The following is a 25,721-nucleotide window of genomic DNA, read 5'->3' as shown; positions in this document are numbered from 1 at the left end:
CATAAAATACAGGATTCCCGTATTCCACCATATGATTAACACCTTGCATTGGTGTGGTACATTTGTTACTATTTTCGAAAGCACATTTTTATAATTGAACTATTAACTATAGTCCATGGTTTAACTTAGCATTCACTGTTTGTGATGTGCAGTTTCATGAATTAAAAATTTTTTTTTATTCTAGTACCATATATGCAACCTAACATTTCCCTTTATGCAGAGCTTTTTTGATTGGTGTCATTGGCACTGGGTATTGGTCCCTCTGCCCCTTCTCCCCCACCTCCATTAAAGCCTGGGAAACAGCCCTAGGCAAAGAAGGTCCCTTTCATTTATATTGTAAATTAGTAATACTTGTGGAGGATAATACCACATTTAAATAAAGCTTAATAGGAGCAGTTAAAATATTAATATTGGGGCACACCTGTTGCCTGGGGCACAAGTGAATTAGGCCCTCCTGCCACTGTTCCAGGGCCTTACCATTGAGAATTCCACATGTGGAATTACCAAATCTGCAATTTTGAGAGTCTGCTCTTAAGATTTTATTATTGGCCATAGCCAAGTAGACAACGAGCAGGTGCTGCAATGTTTGAAAGCAAGTTGGAGTTAGTTCAGGGAAATTGGAAGGGTCCCATTTATCACACCTAGAGAAATTTACTGTGGCAGCCCCAACAGTCTTTCCAACGCCTGGATTCTGGATGTAGATCAGTGATTAATACTGCCACCAACACGAGCTTACCTTTAGTGCTATGTGTATCTTCAGACTCACCTTTTCATTTCAGGATTCTCAAATAGGACCAACATTCAGATGTTGAGTTGTGTCAAGTTTCTTAGAATAATAGTTTTTGGAATTCATATTTGAAACCATTGTTTGTTTTCTTTGTCCAAGATATATTTATTAATGTTAGAATTTCCAGATGGGTAGCCAAATATGTCTATAACTACTCTAGAGGAAAATTGTCAATTTTGGTGGTGTGCAAATGTTCCTCAGTTGACCTGGAGAGGGGATTCTTCTTTAATTATTGAATGGTCTCCTCATTGCACATGCCTTTCACTTGCCCTCCTGTCTCTCTCAATTGGCACTGAAGTGGGTATCCCATTTGGACAGTCTTTTGAACCGTATGTGGGTGGGGCTCAGATGGCGGTTATGGAAGGCAGAGTATGTGGTGGTTAGCACTTAGTCTCTGGAGTCAGACTCATGGGCTGCGGGACCTTGAGAAAGGCCCATTTTTCTTATCTTTAAATGGGACAATATTAGTATATGTTCAGTAGGATTATTTTGAGGATCACATGAGTAAATACATATTAAGCGCTGGAAGCAGCACCTGACACATAGTACTTACTAAATGTTAGCTCTTATTAGTGTTACAAACTTATCTCCATTACTTGAAACTCTCAGCGGCAGCAGCGATTATGCTTTGGATTCAAGGACTCCATGGGCATACCCCTGCAAGCTGTGTTTTTGAGGAACATACCTGTATGCCCACAGCCAAACAGATAGATTCCTCCAGCTCATCAAAGCTCCTCCCCCTAGAGAGAGAGGTACAGTGACACTTGAAAAGAATTGCCGTCGGTATCCACATTTCTCACTCCTGCAAGCTGATCAGCCTCTGCCTGTGAATGGGAGCCAGATCTCCCACAGGGTCTAGGCACCTCGCTGCCTTGACTTTGATCATGATTTCCAACAGTGTGTCAGCTGCGGGCTCCCTCTGCTGGTTCAGCAAGCACGAGTGTACATCCGTGGAATAAAAGTGCTTTAAAATTCAGTTTAGGCTTTGAGGGATGTTTGCATAAAAAATACATTTGAGAACTCTTCTTGTGTTTGAGGAATACACGTCACTCCATATTACTCTTGCCACTTACATTGTGAGTTGGGATATTTTCAGATTTGAAATACTTTTTTTTGTTTGGTTTCATTTTAAATGGTGGCTATCATGACCTGCCTAGAAATGGTAACTTCTACACATTATAATTTTTTTATATTCCAGTGTATGGTACTAAATATTTAGAATCTTATTTTAATACTCTAAAGTAAAGATTGACCATGTTGTGGGGACTTAAATAACTCCTAATGTTGCAAAGGGTCCTATTTCAAAGTGGTTTCACAGCATAGGCCTCCTGGGACATTATTATGTTGAAAGTTTAGTACATGTCCTTATTGATTTGGAATTCTAATTTATCAATAAAACGTGCCAAGATGTCCCTGAAATTGCATTTTAAAATTCTTCTTTGTGTTTTGCTGATCTCTGTCTCCCTTCTTCCTTACATCTTTCCTTCCCCCACTTTCCTACTAGGATCAAACAGCATAAATCGGGTAACTGCAAACCTGGAAAATGGAGGAAATGAAGGAACAACTAAAATTATTGCCCCTTCACCAGTAAAAAGGTGAGTGCAGTCAACTGGAGAAACACCCAACTATATGCTGTCAGAAAAATGATTTTTCCTGTTAGCAAGATTAAGAATCTTTTCACTTTGATAGTTAACTATTACTTTTGATCAGCGGGTTCCAGTAAGTAGTCTAAGAGTCAAAGAATACTTTAAGATGCAAGTAAAATATAAAACATCAGGACCTTCCACTCTCATTTGAGAGGAAATGCTCTTGCTGTCACAACATGGTGAAATCACAGATAGTCTTTGGTCTTCCTCCCTGGCAGCAAAGTGAAAATTCCAAGTGATTTTTTTTTTAAATGGAATGACATAATCACCAATTCAGAGGGACATATGAAATAAGGTGGATGATATTCATGTTTAATGTACTGTGTTCATTATACTGGTGCAGTGAATTGTGACCCTGAAGAAAGGGTTTATAGAATTTAGAAGCATCAAAGCTTCAGAAGTCAGTGATTGCATATGTATGAAGTGTTGTCGTGGTGCTCTGCATCAGTTTTCCCAGCAGCATTCCCCAGTGGAAGAACCTTCTCTTAATGTACTACATGGATTATTTCCCTGAAAGGTCCTCTTTGTTCTCTGTTAAGGAACTATTTCAGTGTCATTTTTTCCTTTCTCCAATTATGTTTATGAAACAGCATTATAGACATACAATGAGCATCTTTCTTTGGCTCACTTTCACTGTAGAGATTGTTCTCTACATCATGGAGAAGTTCAAGCAATCAGAAATATGTAACCTTGAACGACATCTTAGATCATTTGGTTAATTTCTTGTTAGTAAGTAGTGGTGTCTTCATTCAGCTGGATTGTGGCTACTTTGAGAAATATAGCTTATTTTGCAGAAAAATATTTCTAAAATACGAGTATTCCTAGAGTTGTAATGTTTTCCCCAGGGTTTTGCCTATGTTTCTTTTGTTCCTACTAGGACACTCCCTTTACAAAACCTTGTTTTGGAATGATTAGTTCTTTGCCTTTGTATATACTTTAGTTTACTATGCTACCCTTAGCCACACTCACAGCTGTGGATAAGAGAGTGTCAGTTCAATCTGCATGTTCAGGGTAAGTCCAACATAAGAACAGTAATCTTCCATGAAGTTCAGATCCCAAGCCTTTTTCAGCATGTACAGAAGATGCCCAGTTCCCTTTGCAATTGCAGTCCTGCCAATAGCACTGATACCTGAAGGTCCACCAAAATTCCCCACTCAAGCTCCAAATGAGAAATAGCTTAGAGAGTGAGTGCAATTAATTTGCCAGCCAGGATTTCATTATTCTTGAATTTTCACCTACTTTCCCTATTCCCCTTTCATCTCCCTATTTCTTTCCCAATGTCCCTTTTCTATTATCCTCACTTTCTCTCTCCGATTAAACACAAACACACACATGCCTTTTATTGTCATATTAAATATCTACCGTATTATTTTTCCTCACTTCAAAAGTAAGCTTTTACTTTGGGAATTTGGTCGCAAAAGTTTTTAAACCTTTATAAAAATAATACGTTGTTCATATAGAAAATCTACCTGCTATATACTAATGCTGTGAGTTATATGTCTTTGTTAAATATATGATTTTGTAGGCTTCATATTAATCCCTGTATGGGTATAGTATGCTAGGGTGCAAGATTATTTTCTTTTTTTTTGAAATGACCTTGCCATTTTTTTCTCTCTTCTCCTTGTTGGCTGTTATAAAGAACCCTGCCATGATCTAATTCTAGGACAATTATATAGAGGATTCCTCAAAAAGCCAGGGTTAAAAGTGGATTAAGTTAAGTAGCTGTGTCTTTTCCTGAAGCTAAGACTCCAGGGAGGGTGAGAGGTGACACATTCCCCACCCCCACTGGTGGCTGAAGGATTCTGATGAGTCCCTTTGTCTCCATGTGTTTTTAAAACAGTTTGTGGGATTGAATAATAACTCAGATATAGCTTATGTTCTTAGGGCAGAAAGATGATACCAGGTCAGGAAATAGCATTTCAAAGTCATTCTCATTTGAAAGGATGATGCCAAGATATGGCGGAAGCTAGGGAAGGTCAGCTTGGGTAGCCTGAACCTGCCTGGAGCTGACCGACCTGCTCAGATTTAGGTCCAGAGCCAGGGTTCTCTGACCACTGCAGAAAAGAATGAGCCAGCCCCATGAGCCCAGAAACCTCTGATTTCCTTCCTTGTATGCTTTCTTCTTTTTTTGGCTCAGCTGTTGCCGTTGCTTCCTATGCTGTCGGTAGACTCTCTTGAAAGTTTCTTAACAATTGATGATCTGGAATTTGTTGATTTAAAGTGGTAGAACATGAAAGAAAGCGGAGGAAAAAAAAGACCCAAAGACACTTGCTACAGACATAATTTTTTATGCAGCCACCTCATATTTTTAGGGGTTGAGTCATGGATAAATTAAAAAATTAAAACAAAAAACATTTTAAAATTTGTTAAATAATTTTTATTGAAGAAATAAATATGAGTGAACGTCCTTCTATTTTCAAGTTAATTTATTTTCTATGTTTCTTTTCTTTTTAATTAAAGCTTTAAGAAAACAAAGAATGAAAACAGCCCTGATACCCAAAGAAGCAAATCCCATGCGCCGTGGGAAGAAAACAGCCCTCAGAGGTGAATCATTGTTTTCATAAAGGAGAACAGTAGCAAAGGGGTTCCCAGTTGCAGTTCATTGAATAAAGGAACCAGCTGCTGTGTGGCTGGTTATAGCTAGAAGTAGACAGTGTGAATGGTGGAAATCTGAAGTAGAAATAACAGAATGAGTCCTAATGTAAAACTTTATCCTAGAAAGGACAGAGGGAAAAACTAAGAAACTGCCTGAAAGGTCACAAAGATGGTTTAGAGTAAGAAAATGGATTTCTGAAAACTGCAAATGACATAGTAATGATAATTTTTCCCATTCGTTGTTCTTGTAAAAATTTTAGTTGAAAATTATAGCTGATGAATAGTGATTCTAAAAGACCCTTGTACCTAAAAATATTTAGTTCCTTTCTGTTCACAACTGCCAGCCCAACAGCAGACCTGCATCATAGCGCATTGGTTATATAATTATGCAGGTTCTAGGTGTGGTCTCTGGAATGACTGCCCTGGGGATCAAATTCCGGCTCTACCACTTTGTAGCTATTTTATGTGGGCCATTTAGTTAAACATCTTGTCTTTCTGCTTCCTTTTCTGTTCAGTGGGTCTAACAATTGTACCTAAACACATAGGGGTAGAGTGAAGATTTGCTAAGATAATGAATATAAAAGACTTTTGCTCAGTTTCTAGAAAGTGGTAGGCTCATCATAAATGTGAATTGTTGTTGATATTATCATTTATGGTTGCTCATTTCTTAACTACTGAGATCCAGTGACACAAATCCATTCCTGTAAAGACTTGCTCTTTTTTACTTGCGATAAATTTTGTCAGTAAAGAGATCTTTGTGTGCTCCTGAAAAGACCAAATGTGCAATTACTGATGCTTCTCTAATCAGGGTTCGGATGTTTGCTCCTCCAGGCCCTCGGCAGGCAGTTATTAACCATTCTTGTTTCGCTCCAGTGGACTCTTCAACTCTCCCAATGATCGCAGTAAATCACCAAAGTTCCCCTACACGCGTCGACGAAACCCCTCCTGTGGAAGTGACAATGACTCTGTACAGCCAATGAGGAGAAGGTACACTGACCATAGCCCCTCTGTTTTTAATTTTCAACAGAAGCTTTGGTCCTATTCACACTTTTATAATATTATGGTATAAGACTCTAATAACATAACATCATCACTGTTTGTCTCCCTAAGACAATGGGAAGCTTATTCTTTTGAAGTAAAATAAGCTAGGGATTCTGAGGCACATCTCCTAAACAGCCAGATTTTTAAACAATAATCTTATGAAATACTGATAAGAACTTGCTTTCTATATTATTAATTAAGATTAATAAGTTAAAAAATATAAATGTATGTTACATAATCTATAAATATATGTCGTATCATTTATTTATTATATACTTAGACGATATGTAGCATAATATATGTTAATGTAGTATATTAACTACATTAAGTGTTTCTACCTAGGGGGAGAGAACTTGGTTTAAAAATAAGGCTTCTTGGCTAGGGCTGAGTGTTCTGCTCTTTGGACTGATACTGTTGCATAAGCATGAGTGAAACCCTCTCAAAGCACAGAGAAAATGAATCCTGTTGCATTTTCCCCTAACAGGTCAGATTAAGTTTGTGTGATTACATTTGTGTGTGTATACGCTTAATTAAAATAGTTTTATATCTGTGAGCTTTAGGCTTTCCCTGTGGAGCAGGCTAGGCGATTGTGACGGGACCCGGAGAAGACCTAGAAATGACTTACCAGTGCAGTTCATTTCTCTCCTACATGATAGGGGCTGTTTTACTTTGGGAACCATATAATTGGTATTTTTAAGTGACTTTTATAATTACTTTAAGTTCCTTCCACCATGACCCAGTATGCTTCTTTTTATATATACAGTGGGTTTGGGAAGTAGAAGCCCTTCTCTCTTCTGTGCCCTTCTTCTTACCTCCTGATCCTCCTTCTTCATTCTCAGTTCCTGACCCTTCCTTCCATCCATTGTCCAGAGCCTTGTTCCTCAATCTTCTCAAACCAGGTCCAGCTTTACTGAGAGCCTTTGATGGTGAAGAAAAGTCTACATCACCTTCGAGTGGTGGGACTGAGAAGGGGAGGCAAGATCATGACCAACAGTGATTAGATAGGATAATGAAATGATAGTTGGCATTTGCTTGGGATTTGAACAAAGTGCTTGATACCTGTTATCTCATTTACTCCTTATGATGACCTTATGAGAATTGGCATTTGTATCTTTCAGTCACTAGGCATTTCAAGCAGAGAGGGATTAATGCAGGGAATTGGTGTGAAAGGGTCGATAAGGGTTGAAGAACACAAGGCAGAGAGTGGCTTACCCCACGGAGCTGAAAGCTGCTGCTGCCTCCACCTTTGAGCTGGAACTCCTGAGCCTGCACTTACTGCTGCACATTGCTATAGCAGCACCAGGGTGCCAGGCAGGAACCACTCTTGCCACCACTACTAGAGGCACCACCACTGTAGCTAAAGCTGCTGGAACTGCCATTTCTCAGAAGCGTGGGAATTGATGCTGTGGGTGCTGCCAAAAGCACAATCACTTCCCCTTTTCTCCTGCATATTTACCAAGTGAAACCTTACCGAGTGGATCTTACCAGTTGCCTCTCTAGCCAGAGGCTTCCGGTCTTGGCAGTACAGGGGAGATTATGGAAAGGTCATTGTGGCGCTGAGTACCAGTGGAAAATGCCTGGTCCAGCCTTATTATCTCACTTTCACAGGTGAGAAAACTGAGGTTCAGGGTTATTACAGTAGCTTGTCCTTTGAGACACTTATGGGATTTGAATCCAAGTCTGTCCACATATCTGAAAAAGATAGGGATAATGAAATCACATTTAAATAAGGCAGGGGGAAAGATAACCTGTACTCTTTCCCTACACTGGGGCCTTAATGGGTTTTCTCCTTGGGAACTTGGACAACACTTATAGCCAAAGCAGCACCACAACAAAATTCTTTAACGTGCATTTTTGTGTGTGGATCTGCATTGAGGGGAAGGAGGTAGGGGAGATGGGGGAAGTAAATATATTAGGAACTTGGTGCTGTATTTATTATTGTTAAATAGATTTTTGTATGTTTTTCATCTATAATTATTGGTGCAATTTGTCAGCACTCCCTAAATAATTACACATGTTGAGTAGTTATTTTCATTTTAATAAATATTAAAAGGAATTTAACAAGTTTTGCTAAAATATACCACAATTTACATGACCTTTCCCCCAAAATTAATTGTTCAAAATAGTTTAGAGCATGTACATTCCCAAATCCCAGCTTATAGACTTCTTCATTGAGATACGTTTTTTGCTGGCTTCCTGTGAAACACAGAGAAGTAATTGTGGTGGATGAACACAGGGTCCTTTTTGTGGTCACAGTCCAGAGGAAAGATTATTTTGATTTACCAGGAAGAGAATCTTTTTGCCTGAGCATCGATAGGGCCTTCTGTCTAGTTCTGTGTGTCACTTGAAAGGTTTCTTATTAGGCATGTGTATTTTGAGGAGACTATGTAGGCATTGAAGAGCTAAGTCACATTCTTCTCTTTTCTTTCTACCATAAATGTCCCTGTCCTTGTCAATTTTATCTTCCCACATATTTGCCTTGCCCTTTAGCACAAATTCCTACATAGCTGTATCAACTCTGCTATCTAAAACCAAGATTTATCATCTGGATGGAAGAGTATTAGGGATTTAAATTTAATAATAGAAAATTCTATTTTGCTATGGGTGCCAAGGGATCACATTTTGCAAACAATACTAAAATTTCCTGTTTTGCCAGTTGTCATGGGATGAATTCTGGCCAAGTCTAGAACAGTGATCCTTAACCTTTTTGGGTAATAGAACCCTCTGAGAATCTGATGAAATGGCAGATTAATTCCCAGGGAGAATTGTATATATTTAAACACACATCAAAATTTGCATATAATTTTCAAGGTTCATGGAGACCCTGAAACCTGGTTATTTAAACATTTGTGTTCCAGAAAAAGAAAACCAACATACTTTCTGGAAGTGTAATTTATGCTTGTTCCTCAGCTTTCATCTTTACACTAAAAAAATATTCTGTATGTCAGCCATTGTGCTAGACAGCAGTGGGTAAAGTCCCTGTCCTTTGGGAGTTTATAATCTGTTGAGGGAGAAATACATGAGCCACACAAATATGTGTGCAATTATGACCTCAGTATGTTTTATGAGGGAGAGTTAAGTGTGCTCGGGGATTTTAAAAACTTTTTATTGAAATCTAGCATGTATACAGAAAAATACAATGTTATAAGTATAAATGCTTGGATAGATTTTTGCAAAGCAAACACCTGCATCACCAGCAATATTAGGGAAGTTTTTGCTGAGCTGCTAAGTCAGGGAGGTCAGAGTTGGGTTTCCTGAGGCTGGGTAAGATAAAAGTAGACACGAAGAAAGGAAAGACTATTCCAAGTAAGGGACTAGCACAAGCAAGAGGCCTTGTGATAGAAGGGAGCAGGAAACATTCATGAAAAGGAAAATAGGTCATTTTTGGTGAAGCTTGGAGAGTGGAAAGAAATGTGTTAAAAATGAACCTGGAGAGGATTATCTGAATGAGCTAAGGGAAGGCTGCTTGGAAGTCTATACCGGAATTGTCCAGGGATTGAAGGGAGATCAGGAGAACATACACCTAGATGTGATGCTGGTACAACCCAGAGTAGAATTTATTGTCTTTTATTGACCACATTGATGGAGATGAAGATCATACAGATGGAATGATATCATGTGCTGCTGGACTGATAGGGGATTTATGTACAGCATTTGGGAAGGATGTATTGAAATTAGTAGAAGCTAGGCCTATGATCCATGAACTGTTAACTGAAGGACAAAGATCAAAAACTAACAAAGCAAAAACCCTTGCTACTTGGGCCACAAAAGAACTGAGGAAACTGAAGAACCAAGCTTGATCTGTTACCATTGGATGGTAACCTGAGACCCCCACTGGAAATCTCCAATCTTTTGAAAAACCCAGAAGTGAGGAATGTGCATGGATGCTGAATGTTTGGGAATGAGAAGATGAGTGAGTGAGGCTTGAAAACACCACATTGAAAATCCTGCCACCGCAGCAACCGCAGCCACCACCAGCAGAGCTGTTAGTGAGCTAAGTAAGCACTGACTTCATAGGAAGCCATAACATTGGCCATCTTGGAAAAGAGAAAAACGATGGATTTACCTGCTTTAAAAAGAAAACTGTCTCTTCCCAGAAGAGGCTAGAACTAGCTTTTCTGTCTTTTGGCCAGTATTGAGTAGAATGACTGGTTTGGGAAAGGAGAGAGGACTGGGTTCAGCTGTGGTGTTTTGCTGTAAAAGGCCACTTGGCCTTTGCTACTGATAAGAAAGATGAAGCCTCGGTCTCAAACCCACCTTTGGTGTGCCTTTGCCTCACGGTACAGTACACGTGCTGGCTAAAAGGAGGGTGAGGGATTCTTTTCAGTCTGAGAATGAGTGTGTGTAAGTGAGGTGGTATCCACTTTCTCAACTTCAAGTCATTGCAGTTTATTTTTCCCAGAAAAAAAAGTGGGGGAGGGAAGATATTGCATTTCATAAAACTAACTGAAGTTCTGTCTACTGATGCAGCACAAGAGATGTGAAAAAAAAAAAAAGGAAAGAAAGGAAAGATGCTCTTTAGGTTTTAAGGTGGTTTTTTTTTGTTTTTTGTTTTTGTTTTTTAATTATTACGTTTTAGGGAAAACACAGACAAAAGGTCAGAGCTCCCATCCTGGTATTTTTATCAAAGCATCTTTCCTAATAATATGGTTCACCTGTGAAAGTAGAATGGGGGGGAGAGAGGAGAAAAGGAAAACTGTATTAGAGTATATAGAAAAAATAAAGACACAATTGTTACAGATAAAGAATGCAGACTTCAAAAACAAAAGCCACAACCCAAACAAAACAAAATTTAAAAGCTCAGAATTGGCAGCACAAAAGAAAAGCTCTCTCCTGACTTGTATCGTGGCAGTCTGAGTGCCCCCAGAAAATTGTGCCAAAGAGTTTAGGAAACAATACACAATAAAAAAAACTATATACAGTAAGCAAAACAGCCAATTTAAGGTAACTCTTTTGGAATGCAAACAAGGATAAATTTAATGTTCAAACAATCTGATAAAATAACCATTTGGAAACTGGAAGAAAAAAAAAGAACCTGGAGAGAAAATTGAGGCAGATCTTACAGGCCACTTAGGCCTTATTCAGGATTTTGGTCCTTATAACAGTAATACAGTATTGTAATCAAATTTGCATTGTGTAAAGATGACTCTGTTGTGTGGAGAAGTGGTGAAAAAGGGCGAGGTGGAAATGGAGAGACCAGGCAGCAGGTTGTCCTAGAAGTTCTGGCAGTATAGAAAGGGAGCTTGAACCAAGGTGGTGATGTGGAGATAGAAAGGGCGTGGATGGTTTTGAGAGCCATTAAGAGCTAAATCCAGTAGGACTTGAAGGATTGGAATGGGGGCTTAAGTCGAGGCAATATCAGAAATGAAACCCAGGCTTGTACCTTTTGATGGATTGAGAAGTGAAGTGCCAAAATAAGACATTACAGGCTTGAAAGGGAAAACTGTGAGTTTGGTATTTTATATGTTGAATTTGTGTTACAGTTGAGAAGTCCAAGAGCAGATTTCAAATGGGTTGTTAGATTTGAGTCAGGAGCTACATTAGCTGTCTGGATTAAAATATGAATTTGCCAGCCATCTTCTTAAATATGCTAATAGAAATATTTAATATAGATGAGGCTGTCTAGGTGTATAGTATTGATAGAGTGTGAAGATGAAGCCAGTGATGGAGCTGTGAGAAACTTCAGTATTGAATGGCTTAGTTGAAGAAAATTAGCTTGCAAAGGAGGCAGAAAATTGTGGCCAGAAGAAAAATCAAGAGTGAAAATCTGCTTCCTAAATGGCTGCCTTCTCTATTCATTCATAGATGTTAGAAGCCAGGTTTATATAACCCAGGTAGGAGATGAGAGCTTCCCGCTATAAGAAATGGACAAGTAGAAGAGAAAAGATCTGCAGATACTAACTTTCAAGGGATCTTCCGATGAGGTAGCTGAGACTGCCCCACGTTACTTTGCCCTACTTTACAGTGAAGCCGTCAGTTACCATCCTCTGCACCATCCAAAGGGTTTCCAAGCTTTCTAGTGCTTAATGATTAAATATGAAGAGAAAGCCATTGATCACCTGGCAGTTGAGGGCAGTTTCTATTTTGAAGGCTGAAACAAACAGCAGGGTGAGGGGAGAGGGAAGGAATACAAAGGAAACAGAGACAATATAGGAAACAGAAAATTTTCTAAAAACACATAATTATTACTTTCAGAAAATGGAAAAATATGTCAATGAATTTCCATAAAATGGAGACAGGATAAGAAAGAGTTCTTAGAACTTTAAATGAGCGTGGTTGAATTTTTAAAATAATAAAAGGGTTAGAAGATAAAGTTAAGGAAATCTTCCCAACATATAACAAAAAAATACAAAATGAATACATGGAAATAAGGATGAAATTATCAAACCTGTACATTAAACATTCAACTAACGAACTTTCTAGGGAAAAAAAGAGAAGAAAATGAAGGAGAGAAAACTTTTGAAGAAATAACACAAGAAAATACCCCAGAACTGAAGGATGTGACTTTATAGATAGAGAGAACCTGCTGAGAGTTGTCTAGCACAATAGATTGAAAAATTAGGTCCTTACCAAGGTCCATTATCTTGAAATTTGAGAACATTATAGATTTGAGAGGGTCTTAAAAACTTCAGGAGGGATCGGTATAAAGAGAGAAAAAAGTTCATGCACTAAAGGTGACAAATCAGAATGTCGTGAGATTGCTTAATACCAGAGAAAGAAGGTAATGGGGCATTGCCTTCAAAATTCTGAAGGAAAAAATTTCAATATAGGATTCTATGCTTAGATAAACAATAATTGTATCTGTAGAATAAAGACATTTCAGATATTCCAGGTCTCAAAAACAATGTCCCTGCCATGCAAATTTCTCTGTTAGCTACTGGAAGAAGATATTCTCCACGAAAAAGGTGGAATAAAACAAATAGGCATGAGACCCAGTAATACGTCATCCATCACATAAAGAAGCAAAAGAAATTCCCTGGATCACGGTGAAGAGAGTTAGTGGAAATGACATCTCTTCAGCAGTACTAGAAAACAGTCCATCATCCGGATGTGAGCTCACAGGAGGCATGTAAATGGAACTGGCAGATTACCTGAGTATTTGTTCAGAATAAGAGGAGTTTTGCATTTCTCACAGAGTGTTTGGATGAAGAATTAGTGATAAGCACAAACAAAACTAAGCATGTAATGAGTACATAGAAAACGAGGCATTTATCTTTAGGAAAATTTAAAATCTTTGCAAGTATGGAATTGTAATCCTAGAACACTGTTTAATCATCTGTGAATGATATTTATATAGTTGTGCTTATACTAAATAATTGTCCAAAAATTTGATGTAAAGATAAGGAACAACATCATATTTATCTTGTGTTATTTGATATAAGTATATTGGAAAAATGGGGGAGTGGAAGCTTTAGTAGTGGCATTCAAGAGCCATGTCCAACCCAACCAGAGTAGGAGGGTGCTAGATAAAGACGGTAAGGAAAAGGAGACAAGGGTCATGGACACCTCACTCAAGTTTGGCTTTGAAGGAGAGAAGAGATCTCAGGCAAAAGCTGAAGTGTAATGTGGGGTCAAAGTTGGCTTGTGTTTGCTTGAATATAAGAGAGTGAGGATGTTAGAAGTTGGTGAAAAGAGTTCAGCAGAAGGACAAGCTGAATATACGTGAGAGGTGGGAGGGTGATTAATGAAAGTCATTGAGAAGACAAGAGGTGAGGGGACCCACTCAGCACAGGTGAAGGGACTGATCTTAGTTGTGAGGGTAGATCCATGAATAACAGTGAGTGAGACGTTGGTAAGTTGTTTTTGATAGCAGCAATGTGAAAGGGCTCCCATCTGATGGCTGTTTTTCATTTGGAAGGAGAAAACAAAGTCATGTTCTCACTGGGTCAGAGGTTGCAAAATGACAAGAATTTGAAACAGCTTTGCAGAAACAAAGTTCTTGGATCAGAGAAAAATTGGTAGGATTGCTGGGCCATTTTGTGGGCCCATTTGAGGTTTATCATCATGGATTTGTAGTGTAACTAATATCCTTTTTGTGTAACTCCATCCGGCACTGCTCAGCCAGCTGTCTGGGGCAGGCCCAGAGAACCAGAAGTTAGATTCACCCATGCTTGGGGTTTTGCCAAAATGGTGGAACAAAACCCAGAGAGTTGGAGGAAGTTTTGCATACTGGCATGCATATTCTTGTAATGATGGACCAGAAAATCTAAGCTGAGTTAAGGAGGTAAATGAGGAAAGGTGAAGAGCTGGTGGAGAACATAGCAAGGTCTAGAGTACTGCTGAGGTCAGAGAAAGGATAAAACGGAAGTAGTTGAAGAAGCAGTCATAGTAACAGCTAACATTTATGGAGCACTTACATTGTACCAGTCCCTAATCTGCACATGTTAAATACACTAATTAATTTTTATCTTCAGAACACCCTTTGAGGGAGATTCTCTTAAAACTGAGGCACTGAGTGAATAAGTGACTTGTTTAAATCACACAACTGAACAGTGGAGGAGACAGGATTCCCATTCAAGTTTTCTGGCTCCAGAGCCAGCATTGTTAACCAGGATGCCTCATGGAAGCTGTTTGAAGGTAGACAGGAAGGAGAGAGATTGTGGTCCCAGACCAAAGTACTTGGTAGTGATTACAATGATGATGAGGTCTAAAACATGACCCTGGTGTGGCTTACTGAAGAGGTCATGAGACGTGGGGTCAAGGGATTTTGAAAAAGACATTGGAAAGGGCTTCCACGTGAGGGCTGACATCAGTTAGATTATGGTAGAACTTGGCTTGGCAGATTGCAGACTTGGGAGCTGCAGGTTAATGCCATCACTGGTATAATGGAATTTATCAGGCATGTTGTACAATTGATGGTTTCTCGAGCCTAGAGACTGCATCAGTTGGTATCAGGTTATGCTTCTGGAACTTATTGGAGGGCTTGACATATATGTGTACTTAAACGTTTGGGGAATGAATGACCATGTAACAGATATGCATTAACTGAAGTGAAACTTATTTTGGTATGTTTTCCATAGCCAACTGGTAATTTTATATTTTCCTTAATTTCTTCATCTATTTGTCTCCCACAGGAAAGCCCATAACAGTGGTGAAGACTCGGATCTAAAGCAGAGGAGGAGGTAAAAGATAGATAGATAGATAGATAGATAGATAGGAAGGGAGGAAGGAAGAAGGGTCAGGGAGAGGGAGGAAAGATTAGCAGATCAGCAGTATCAGAGTTGAGGCAAAAGTGAGGAATATTTTTTTATTGGCTGCTTTAAGAATATTCTAAATCTTTTATTTTTTTAACTTTCTTTTAAAAGCCATTTTGGACTTCAACTGGTTCATAGTCTTTCATTCTGTAGTATCCTTAGAGACTTCTCTTTTTCCTGCTCCTTTGTGCCTCTGAGGAGCTGTCTTGGTTATCTAAAACCACCCCAAAACTTGGTAGCTTAAAACAACAACCACCATGTAGATCTTGTGTAATTCTGTCTGTTGAATAGGCAGTTCTTGAGCAAGTCTTGCTTGAGGTCTCACAGGAGGCTCGCTCATGTTTGGTACTTTGGCAGAGTATCAGGAGGGTGGGGACCTCTCTCTCTAAGGGCTCTTTAGACACAGTGGCTGGAAGGAAGCAGAAGCTGCCAGGCCTGCTGAGGGCTAGTCCCGGAACTAGCAAAGCGTCCCTGCCACCCCATTCTATTAGTAAAATCAGTAACGAGACCAGCTGAAATTCAAGGAGAGGGGAAATAAACTCCACTCTCCACTGGGGGTGGGAGGCAGGGAGTGGGGTTGGGGAGACAAGTATTCATATTTAGTCCACCGCTGGCACTTACAGCTTTGCCGTGTCAGAGCTTTGTTGGAAGTGATTGATTTTGTGGTCAAAGGTGGTGATGTTTGCCTTAATCTGCTTTCATATTTGCCTTGCATTGCTGTTTCCCTGAGCTGTAGACTCATTCAGATGTCTGACTGAATTGAGAAACACTGAACTAAGAGAGGGATAATAAAACTATTTATATTTTGCTTAGTTATTTTACTGCAAAATTAATTCCAAAGAACCATTGTAAGTCTTTCCAAAACTTATCATTTGTCTTAACTGTGGGTTTTTTTCTTTTTCTTTTCTCATTTTGACTTCAGGTCACGTTCACGCTGTAATACAAGCAGTGGAAGTGAATCAGAAAACTCTAATAGAGAACATCGGAAAAAGAGAAACAGGTAATATCTAAATACCCTAGTTAACTGGAACTCTGAAATCAGAGGCTGCCTGTGGTGTTAGAAGCTGTGTGTCCCATATATTTTTAAGCCTGTTTTTCTCATCTGAGTTTAAGAAGGAATCTAGCACTATTTTGAAGCACTAGTTTAGGAAATCTCAGCTCTGTGGACTGAGTTTTGTTATCTTATAATAAGAGATTGTTTAGTCATTTGACAGTGAGGTCCCTTCTTGTTAAAAAACCGTTGATTCTCTATTTGGGTTCAACATAGTGAATTTGTCTAAGGGTGATAAGAAATTTTACCATTTGTGAAGGGATTACTCCCTCAGGTATCTTTTAATATGACTTTACTATATTTTGCCCAACCGAAAATGAGAGTCTCATTGTTTCATAGATTCCATAGTTTCACCTTCACTTATATGTACATGCAAAATATGCTTTTATTCATGTCAGGCACACACGGAAGGATATATGCAGTAAGTTCATATCTGGAAGACTAATTTTTAAGAGCTTGTTAATAATATCATTTGACATGTAATCAGCATTAGTGGTGGTTTAATGCATTAATCAGTTTTCCCCAAAATATTTATTTGAAAACATTAAGTATTCATGTGGGCAATGAAAAGAGCATCTGATTGGCAGTTGGAGAGATTTGGTTACCTACCAGTTGTAACTCTTTCTAATCCAGTGGTTCTCAATAAGGGGGAGTTTCATCCTTCCCCTTACACCCCATCATCCCCTAGGAATTTGACATTGTGTGAAGACATTCTTGATTGTCACGCTTTGGGGGGACGGGATGCTACTGGCATCTTATAGATAGAGGCCAAGGATCTGTTAAACATCCAAAAATGCACAGGACAGCTCCCTGCAATAAAGTAGTATCCAGTCCAAAACATCAGTAGTGCTACTGTTGGGAAGCCCTGTTCTTATCTTATGTAGAGCTCTGGACTGGTTGCTTTACTTTTCTGGGTCTTCTTTTCCTTTTCTTTAAATTGAGGATGTTGGACAAGATAATTTACAAGATCCTTCACTAGTGCTTAGAGCCCTTGCACTTGGAACAAATTGAATCACCCTCCTCCTCTAAATAAATACAAAGCCTGTATGATAATAGCCCAGACAGTATTTAGAAGAGTGGACCATTTTCTTAGGAAAACTTTCTATATGGAGCCTTTTTGGGGGCTGGAATCATACTGCATAGATGTGAGATATCAATGTTTTACTGCACCTTTCTCAAGGAAATGACTTCAGTTTCTTCATCTGTAAAACCCCAAGTGTGAGAGTTAGATCTCCCTTAGTATTTCTGTAAAATTAATACAAAACAAAGCAAAAAAAAAAAGAAAAAAAAATAGCCATTTTGTTTTCTATTTGAATCTGATCCTTATTGATCAAGTCAGTAATCATAATAAATCCATTTCTCTTTCTCTTGGTCTATTCTACCTTGTGCTCATAAGGTGGCCCATTTAAAAACCCTGTCTGTTGGGGGGTCAAAAGTGCTTACAGTGACATCTGGTGTTAAAAATGAAGCACCATTTAAAGGATGCCAACAAACTTTAAATAGCTCATTACTTATCTAGCTGCCCTGGTTTCAATAATCCATGTAGGTATTTCCTTCCTCAAGAGTTCTGTTCCCCTAAACACAAACAAACAATTCTTTAGACTGGGCTTTCTTTGAACTGTATAGGAAGTATATTTTAGAATGAGGATGGTTCTGAATATTGTAAGGCTAAAGAGAAGTAGCTTTCAAAATACACACTGACACATTTCATGCAAAGGGTCCAAACAGCTTTTGAAATTATTTTATTTTACCTGTAGAAATGTTGTCCTAGGGTTACATAGATTGCCTGTGTCTGCAGAAAATGAGTCTAGAGTCCACCTCTCAGGGGCATAGCAAAAAGGGGACAGAGAAAGAAATATACCTTCTAATTCTAATCGGTGAAGCTGTCCCCACCTCCCAGAATTCTAGTGTAGCAGGTGACAGTGTGCAGGGAAAGGGGTGCAAACACATTATGCTGCTCTGAGTGCCCTTTATCCATTATGCTATGCTCCTACTAACCCCTCCATCCCATTATTAGCCTTTTAAAATTATTTTATATATATATATAAAATTTCCATTTTAACCATTTTAAGTGTACAAGTCAGTGACATTAATTACATTTGCAATGTTGTGCTACCATCAACACAGTCTATTACCAAAACTTTTTCATCACCTGTAGCAGAAACTCTGTACCCATTAAGCCATAATTCTGTTTAAAATTTCCTAGCTGCTAAAACATATGGTAAGCTGACTTAAAATAGGAATTTATTGGCTCGTGGTTTCAGAGGCTAGAAAGCTTGCTTCCTCCCGGGGTCAGTATCTTCTTGTTGGCAATCTTTGGGGTTCCTTGGCTTTTTTTGTCACATGGCAATGCACATGGCAGTTCTTCTCCTTTCTCTTCTGGATTCCATTGACTTTCGGCTTCTGGCTGTTTCCTCTGGCTTCTCTCTGTCTGACTTTCACTCTGTTTGTAAAGGACTCCGGTAATCAGAAATAAAGCCTAACCTGACTCAGTTAGGCCACACATTAACTGAAATAACATCTGAAAAGATCTTATATACAATGAGTCCACACCCACCAGTCCAAGACCGAGACCGTGTCCAAATTGGGTACACAAACAATCCACCACACTCCCCATTCCCCCTGTCCCCAGCTCCTGGCAACTTTTAATCTACATTTTGTCTCTATGAATTTGCTTATTTTAGATATTTCATGTAAGTGGAATCATGCAATATCTGTCCTTTTGTGTTTGGCTTATTTCACTTAGTATGTTTTCAAGATACATCCATGCTGTAGCATGTATCAGGACTCCATTCCTTTTTATGGCTGAATAATATTCCATTGGATATAAGACATTTTGTTTATCTGTTCGTCTGTTGATGGGCACTTTGGTTGTTCCCGCTTTTTGGCTTGGTGAATAAAGCTGCTATGAACATAGGTATACAAGTATCTGTTTGAGTTCCATTGTTAGCTTTTAAAATTTTTCCAGGAAATCCTACATTCTATATTGGGACACTTAGCTCTGAATATTTAAACTGCAGCTCTGCTAATGGTCCCACCATGTCTTCTGTCTGTGATGAAGGGTTGTCTCCTGCTGTGTGACTTCCTACATGTGCAAAAGGTACCTTCTTTGGGGAGAAGATGCATCATTTTGCCTCATCTGTCCTTCGTTTTTGTGGCCAACAGCGTGATCCAGCCCAGCTCTCAGCACAGTCCTTTGTGCTTTTTTTTAAAGGATTCTGGTAACCCTAGAATGGAGCAACCACAATCTTACCAGAATCTGATATATGCTGCCATTCCACTTTCCACCCACAAGATTTCTAAGGATACTTCATCACTTACACTAGAGCCTGTACCCCGACATACCCTGCTTTCCTGCCTCCCTTCCCCTCATGAAAAGAAGGCTATGCCTGGAGAGAGGGGCAACTATTGGGCAAAATTACTTTTTAAAAACTGTTTTGAAACCCATGACAAGTATCTGGTAGAAGTTTGGACAGAATCAGTTTTATTTTCTGGAGATTTGTGTGATCTTTGTTATGTTGTTCCCTTTGCCACCCCTTATTGCTGTTTTGTTTTTTGTTTTAGTGCACAGGAAGTCTTTCCTGCTGGGTTTGAGGCTACTCTGTGGGGATAATGTTTTTTTAAAACAAAGTCTACCCATTGAAGTTTAAGCTGCTTTACCATTTCCGTGGATGGCACTTTAAATATCTCATGTTGTATGTAAGAGCAACAAAAGTTAATCTAATAATGTTTATGAGTCAGCTTTTCCAAAGCAGTAGCAGTGGTTTTGAACAACCATTAACGCGTATCATAATCCACACTAACTCTGAATAGCTAGTATTAGAAACAAGGATTGTTGTTTTGTTTAGTTTTAATTTTAGAAAAATATAACTGTAAATGAGCACCCCCTCTCATCTTTGAGCTAAACAGGCCAGATGTGAGGGTTCTTTTGTTAGTTGTTTGTTAATTGTAGGGTTTCATTCCATAGCTATTTCCTAAAACACCAGAGGGCTTTACCCTCCTCCTATATTTGGGGCATCATTTATTTCTCCCTTATCCCTTTCAACTTTAGTTATTCTTTCTTTACTGTTTTCATAATCTGGTTGGATATCCTATCATTTTCTAGGTTTTGAGGTTTGAGAAGATAATTTTTCACTCCATTTTTTATAAAAACAACTAGAAGTTGGGAAACAGTTTCTTGTTATAATATCTAAGGTGACAGAAAGTCTTTATTTTCCCCCTTAATTTCTCTACTTATTTTCATCATCTTTCTCACTATTATCTTGTCTCCGTTTTCACTCTTTATATTATGTTACTTTTCTTTACCCAGTTTCTTTCTTCTTTTCTTTAGTTAGCTTCTTTCTTAGCTTTTCTTTGCTTCTTTCCCATGCTTCCTTCCTGTCCTCTGTCTTTGAATTCTGTATTCACTCAGGAGCCAGTGATGTGTAACCAAAAAGCCCCAAAGATTTGTGTTAGGGTCTTGGTTCTGCTATGTTCTGTTATGTGACCTTGGACAACTCATTTAACCAATCCAAATCTTAGTTTCTCATCTTTAAAATGGAGTGTATACCCAGGGGAGTGAATCTCCCTGGCAACGTGGAATATGACTCCCGGGGAGGAATGTAGACCCGGCATCGTGGGACGGAGAACATCTTCTTGACCAAAAGGGGGATGTGAAAGGAAATGAAATAAGCTTCAGTGGCAGAGAGATTCCAAAACGAGCCGAGAGATCACTCTGGTGGGCACTCTTACGCACACTTTAGACAACCCTTTTTAGGTTCTAAAGAATTGGGGTAGCTGGTGGTGGATACCTGAAACTATCAAACTACAACCCAGAACCCATGAATCTCGAAGACAGTTGTATAAAAATGTAGCTTATGAGGGGTGACAATGGGATTGGGAAACCCATAAGGACCAAACTCCACTTTGTCTAGTTTATGGATGGATGTGTAGAAAAGTAGGGGAAGGAAACAAACAGACAAAGGTACCCAGTGTTCTTTTTTACTTCAATTGCTCTTTTTCACTCTAATTATTATTCTTGTTATTTTTGTGTGTGTGCTAATGAAGATGTCAGGGATTGATTTAGGTGATGAATGTACAACTATGTAATGGTACTGTAAACAATCGAAAGTACAATTTGTTTTGTATGACTGCGTGGTATGTGAATATATCTCAATAAAATGATGATTAAAAAAAAAATGGAGTGTATAACAACTGATCTGTTTTCTTGGATGGGTTACTATAAAGCACAAATGAGATCTAAGAAAGTGCTTTGGAATATAGAACCATACTGTTCTATACTAAGTTTGGAGTTACTGACTTTTTGCCTGTCCCACCTCTCCTCCACACATTTTCCAGCTTCTTCCACTTTTTCTTCAGCCCTATATTCCTTTCTCCCACTTTCTCCAGTTTACACATTTGGTTATTTTTAGATCAGGCATTCTTCACCTCTGATACATGGGTAGGCTTCAGTGTCTGATATTCCCATGAAATTGAATGTAAAATTGTGTATTTGTTTCCAAGGGTATATTTTCCTGGCTATATGGTTTCTAACTTTTATCAGATTCTTAGGGGGGTCTGTATGACCCCTAAAACATTATGAAATATACATTAATATCTAAATTGTGAAGAGTAGGTTGGTATTGGGAAATGATATTGGCGTTTCAATTCACTGGCAGGATTAAAAACTAAGAGGCTTACATTTTCTTTAGAGGTTACATGCTTTGCTGTACAGATCTGTGAACTAGATTGTATTTGTCTTCACTAATTAGTATTTTTAATGCAATTTTATTGAGATATATTCACATCCCGTATAATTCATCCAAAGTATACAATCAGTAGCTCACAGTATCATCATATAGTTGTGCATTCATTGACACAATCAATTTTAGAAAATTTTCATTACTCCAAAATAAAGGAAAAAAAATAAAAGAACACCCAAAATATTCCATTTCTTTTATCCCCACCTGTTACTGATATATATTTTTGTCTTTATTTTATTACTCATCTGCCCATACATTTTCATAATTAGTGTTTTGAATTGCATGAAATCAGAGGAGTTGGCCAGCTCCTTGCCTGTAGGTTTGGTCCATAAACCATTCCCTGGATGTGCTTAGAGAGACCTAGGAAGTATTTACTTATCAGAGAGAAATCTTTCACTAACCAGCTTTCCCTGAAAATACCTTGAGCTTAATGAACATGTCCCTGCGTTCAGAAACCAGTCTGCTAAATATCATTTGTGCTATTGATGAAAATTAGCAGTCCTTTGAGCATTCGTTGGGAGCATCTGTGGATTACTCATCATTAGCTTTGATGTGTTGTTGGGCTCTTGGGATTCTGAAGAGGGAGATTTGGGGGAAAGGGGGAGTGTTCTTGAGAAGTAGTCTGGTGTTTTTTTGCATTAACATAAAAGCGGAAGTAACTCTGGGGCCTGGTGAGGATTAAGAGTAAGAAATGAGAGACACTCTCTCGGGTAGAAGCAGAACTGAAGTAAATTGGCAACAGGGGCCCATTTGAATCTTTCCCTAATTTTATTCTGTAACCTTTATGTCATAAACACACAAGTTTCGTATGTGAGGCAGTGCGTGTACAGCAGAGTACAGACAAAGAATCAGGGAGCCTGCATTATGAATTTGACCCTGTTTTGAAGACCTCTGTGGCCATGAGCAGGTTACTTTACACTCTGAATCTTGTGTGCAAAGTGGAATAATACCTCTCCTGTCTACCTCAAGGAGGTTTGTGAAGATCCAGGAGATAATGGATATGCTTTGAAAAGTATAAAGAGCCCTGCATAGATAGGCAGATACTTGTAGAAAAATGAGAACATTCAGTAATGTTCAGTATTACCTGAAGTCTCTGAAGTAGCTTTAAAATGGGGCCCAGATCCCTAGAATAAAAAAGAAGTCAGTGTTTCTTTCTAACATGAATTTGTTTTGCCACAAATGTTAAGTTTGTTTCTGCCTTTTAGGATCTGTATCTGAGTAGGAAATTAAGATAGTTTTGAATATTTTAATCCTATTCTATAAAGTCTTTAATATTATTTTCCTAAAGAAAAAGAAGAAATTGTCCTCCGTGGCAGAAATATGGCACTGCAGCTAACAAGATTGATAAGTTTAGGTAGACCAAATCCACAAGATCATGATTGTGGTAGGATTTTCTTGTTGTTAGAATCGTACAAAAGAACTTAATGTCCTTTGTACTCTAGGAAAAAATGTGTTTTGGATGGTAGCAAATTTAAACTTATCTTAAACTTATCAAATTTATCTTCCACATAGCTTGAAAATAGGTAACTCTTTCCTTGCTAGCATTTCCTACTTCTCTGCCCCTGATGTAGGAGCTGCAAACAAGGCAATAACTGTGGGCATGGAGAGGATAGTTTGTATAAAGTGGATACAGTGTTCACCATGAGTTTCAAATCCAAGAGTTTCTGATTTCCACTCTAATAGGACATATCAGGACATAGAAATTTGTTATGAATGTTTTAGGGTTTCCAGTGCATAATCAAAGTTGACAGAGATGACCGTGGATCTGTAAAGCCTCAGCAATTAGAAATGCTGTCAGATTACTGAGTGAGGGCAAAGCAGGTGAAGATAGAAGGAGAGTTTGGAAGGGAAATTGCACCTATTTTAGTGGTGAGAAGGATGAAGAATAAGTGGAAGAGACAGAAATGCCTTTAAGAGCAAATAAAAATAATTTATTGATGGAGGGGGAAAGTGGGAAAAGCAAATGAATCTTTTGCTAGTTGTTCTCAAGGGAGTGTGTCAACAGATGCCTGGAACCAACATAAATTTCCCTGGGGAAGAAAAAGTATCGGAAAAAAATGAAGATTGTTTTATAACAAGTGATCCAAAAATGAGTGCAGTCAGTGAGAAACAAGTTCATCTGGGCCCTTCAGATTTAATGTTAGCAATGAAGTGGCCATAGGAAAGCAATTGTTTAAAACATTATGCTTTAGCTGAAGAGTAGAGGTTTGTTTCAAGATGTCTAACTGATTCAGAAGCAAAAACACGATTAGAAAAACAGACATAAATTTCCCTGGGGAAGAAAAAGTATCGGAAAAAAATGAAGATTGTTTTATAACAAGTGATCCAAAAATGAGTGCAGTCAGTGAGAAACAAGTTCATCTGGGCCCTTCAGATTTAATGTTAGCAATGAAGTGGCCATAGGAAAGTAATTGTTTAAAACATTATGCTTTAGCTGAAGAGTAGAGGTTTGTTTCAAGATGTCTAACTGATTCAGAAGCAAAAACACGATTAGAAAAACAGAGTTTCAGAGTGAGAAAGGATCTTTGCAACAATATTATAGATGAGGAAACTGAGTCCTGACTGAGAAAATAGGTGATTTGCCCAGGGTCTCAGAATTGTCTAATGGCAGAGATGGGACTAGGTAGAGCTCAGGAGCATTGTTTTGCTCACTTCATCTTGAAGCTTCATTGCACAATTGCTCTGTAAGGCTTCTCATGTTCAGCATTTCATGTGTTCATTCTCTCAGTAAATGAGAACTGAATTAAGAATTGGTATATAGGAAGGTCCTATTCAAAAAAAAAGACTGCTTGAGTAAAGGGTGATGGCAAAGTAAAACCCATAGGGATTTGTAAGGGAATTCATTTGGTGATGCGAAGAATTTTGCAGAAAAGAGAACTGTGATTAGGAAGACACAGGAAAGAAGAGAGTAGGAATAGTCATTATCTTCATTATTGTCACCAAACAATTATTTATAACCTTTTGCAAACTTTAATGAAGTGTCAAATGCAGTTAAAATCTAAATTGCAGGGATAGTCTGGAAAAGTGGACCATTGATGTTTCTGGTGAGACTTGGAGGAAATATATTAGAAATCTATTCTGAAATGTTGTTTGAATATACTCTATTCTAAAGCAACACTTTCTCTTATACATTAATTTAATAACAAAAGCCTTGTTATGGTAATCTTCCTACCCCACTTCTTGGCTTTCCATAGTTGTATGAAGGAAATAGACAAATAAAAGGTAAATGTAGACTCATTGCATTGGAGAATATGGGAAAGAAGCATTTAGTATTTTTGAAGTTCTCCTTTAAATTTAACATATGAAGATGAATAGATCCCCAATATAAATTACAATGGACTTTTGCCTTCTTCACACTTTTATAATCATCTCTGAGGTACATGCACAATTTGGTTTTTTAGAAGGTACTATGCCAATTTAATGCTTGCAGTATTTTTGTTCTTCAAAATGTGAATCCCCACATCAAAGTTAAAACATATCAGGAAAATGAGCAAAACTCAGCACTTGCATGTCCCACGGTTGTGAATAAATGAGACTTGAGAGGCAGAATCATTGTAGGAAACATTTCTTTTTCTTGTAAAGATTTCTTTAATTTGCTCGTTCATAAACATGTTACTTAACTTCTGCCTCTTAAGGACTGATTTCTACAGCATTCTTACTTCTTGG

General features: G+C 38.3%; 1 protein-coding gene across 1 annotated transcript in view; it reads left to right on the top strand.

Annotated features, from left to right (window-relative positions):
- EPB41L4A (erythrocyte membrane protein band 4.1 like 4A) overlaps positions 1 to 25,721 on the top strand; it is a 295,867-nt gene that overhangs the window by 242,062 nt on the left and 28,084 nt on the right. Inside the window, 5 exon segments of the mRNA XM_037801670.1 lie at positions 2,292 to 2,382; positions 4,894 to 4,977; positions 5,902 to 6,015; positions 15,144 to 15,191; positions 16,186 to 16,263. Coding sequence (XP_037657598.1) covers positions 2,292 to 2,382; positions 4,894 to 4,977; positions 5,902 to 6,015; positions 15,144 to 15,191; positions 16,186 to 16,263 — 415 coding nt within the window.

The sequence above is a fragment of the Choloepus didactylus genome, chromosome 13 (assembly GCF_015220235.1).
Source record: "Choloepus didactylus isolate mChoDid1 chromosome 13, mChoDid1.pri, whole genome shotgun sequence".
Lineage (NCBI taxonomy): Eukaryota > Metazoa > Chordata > Mammalia > Pilosa > Megalonychidae > Choloepus > Choloepus didactylus.
The sequence above is the reverse complement of the archived record's forward strand: the minus strand, read 5'-3'. Positions and strand labels throughout refer to the sequence as shown.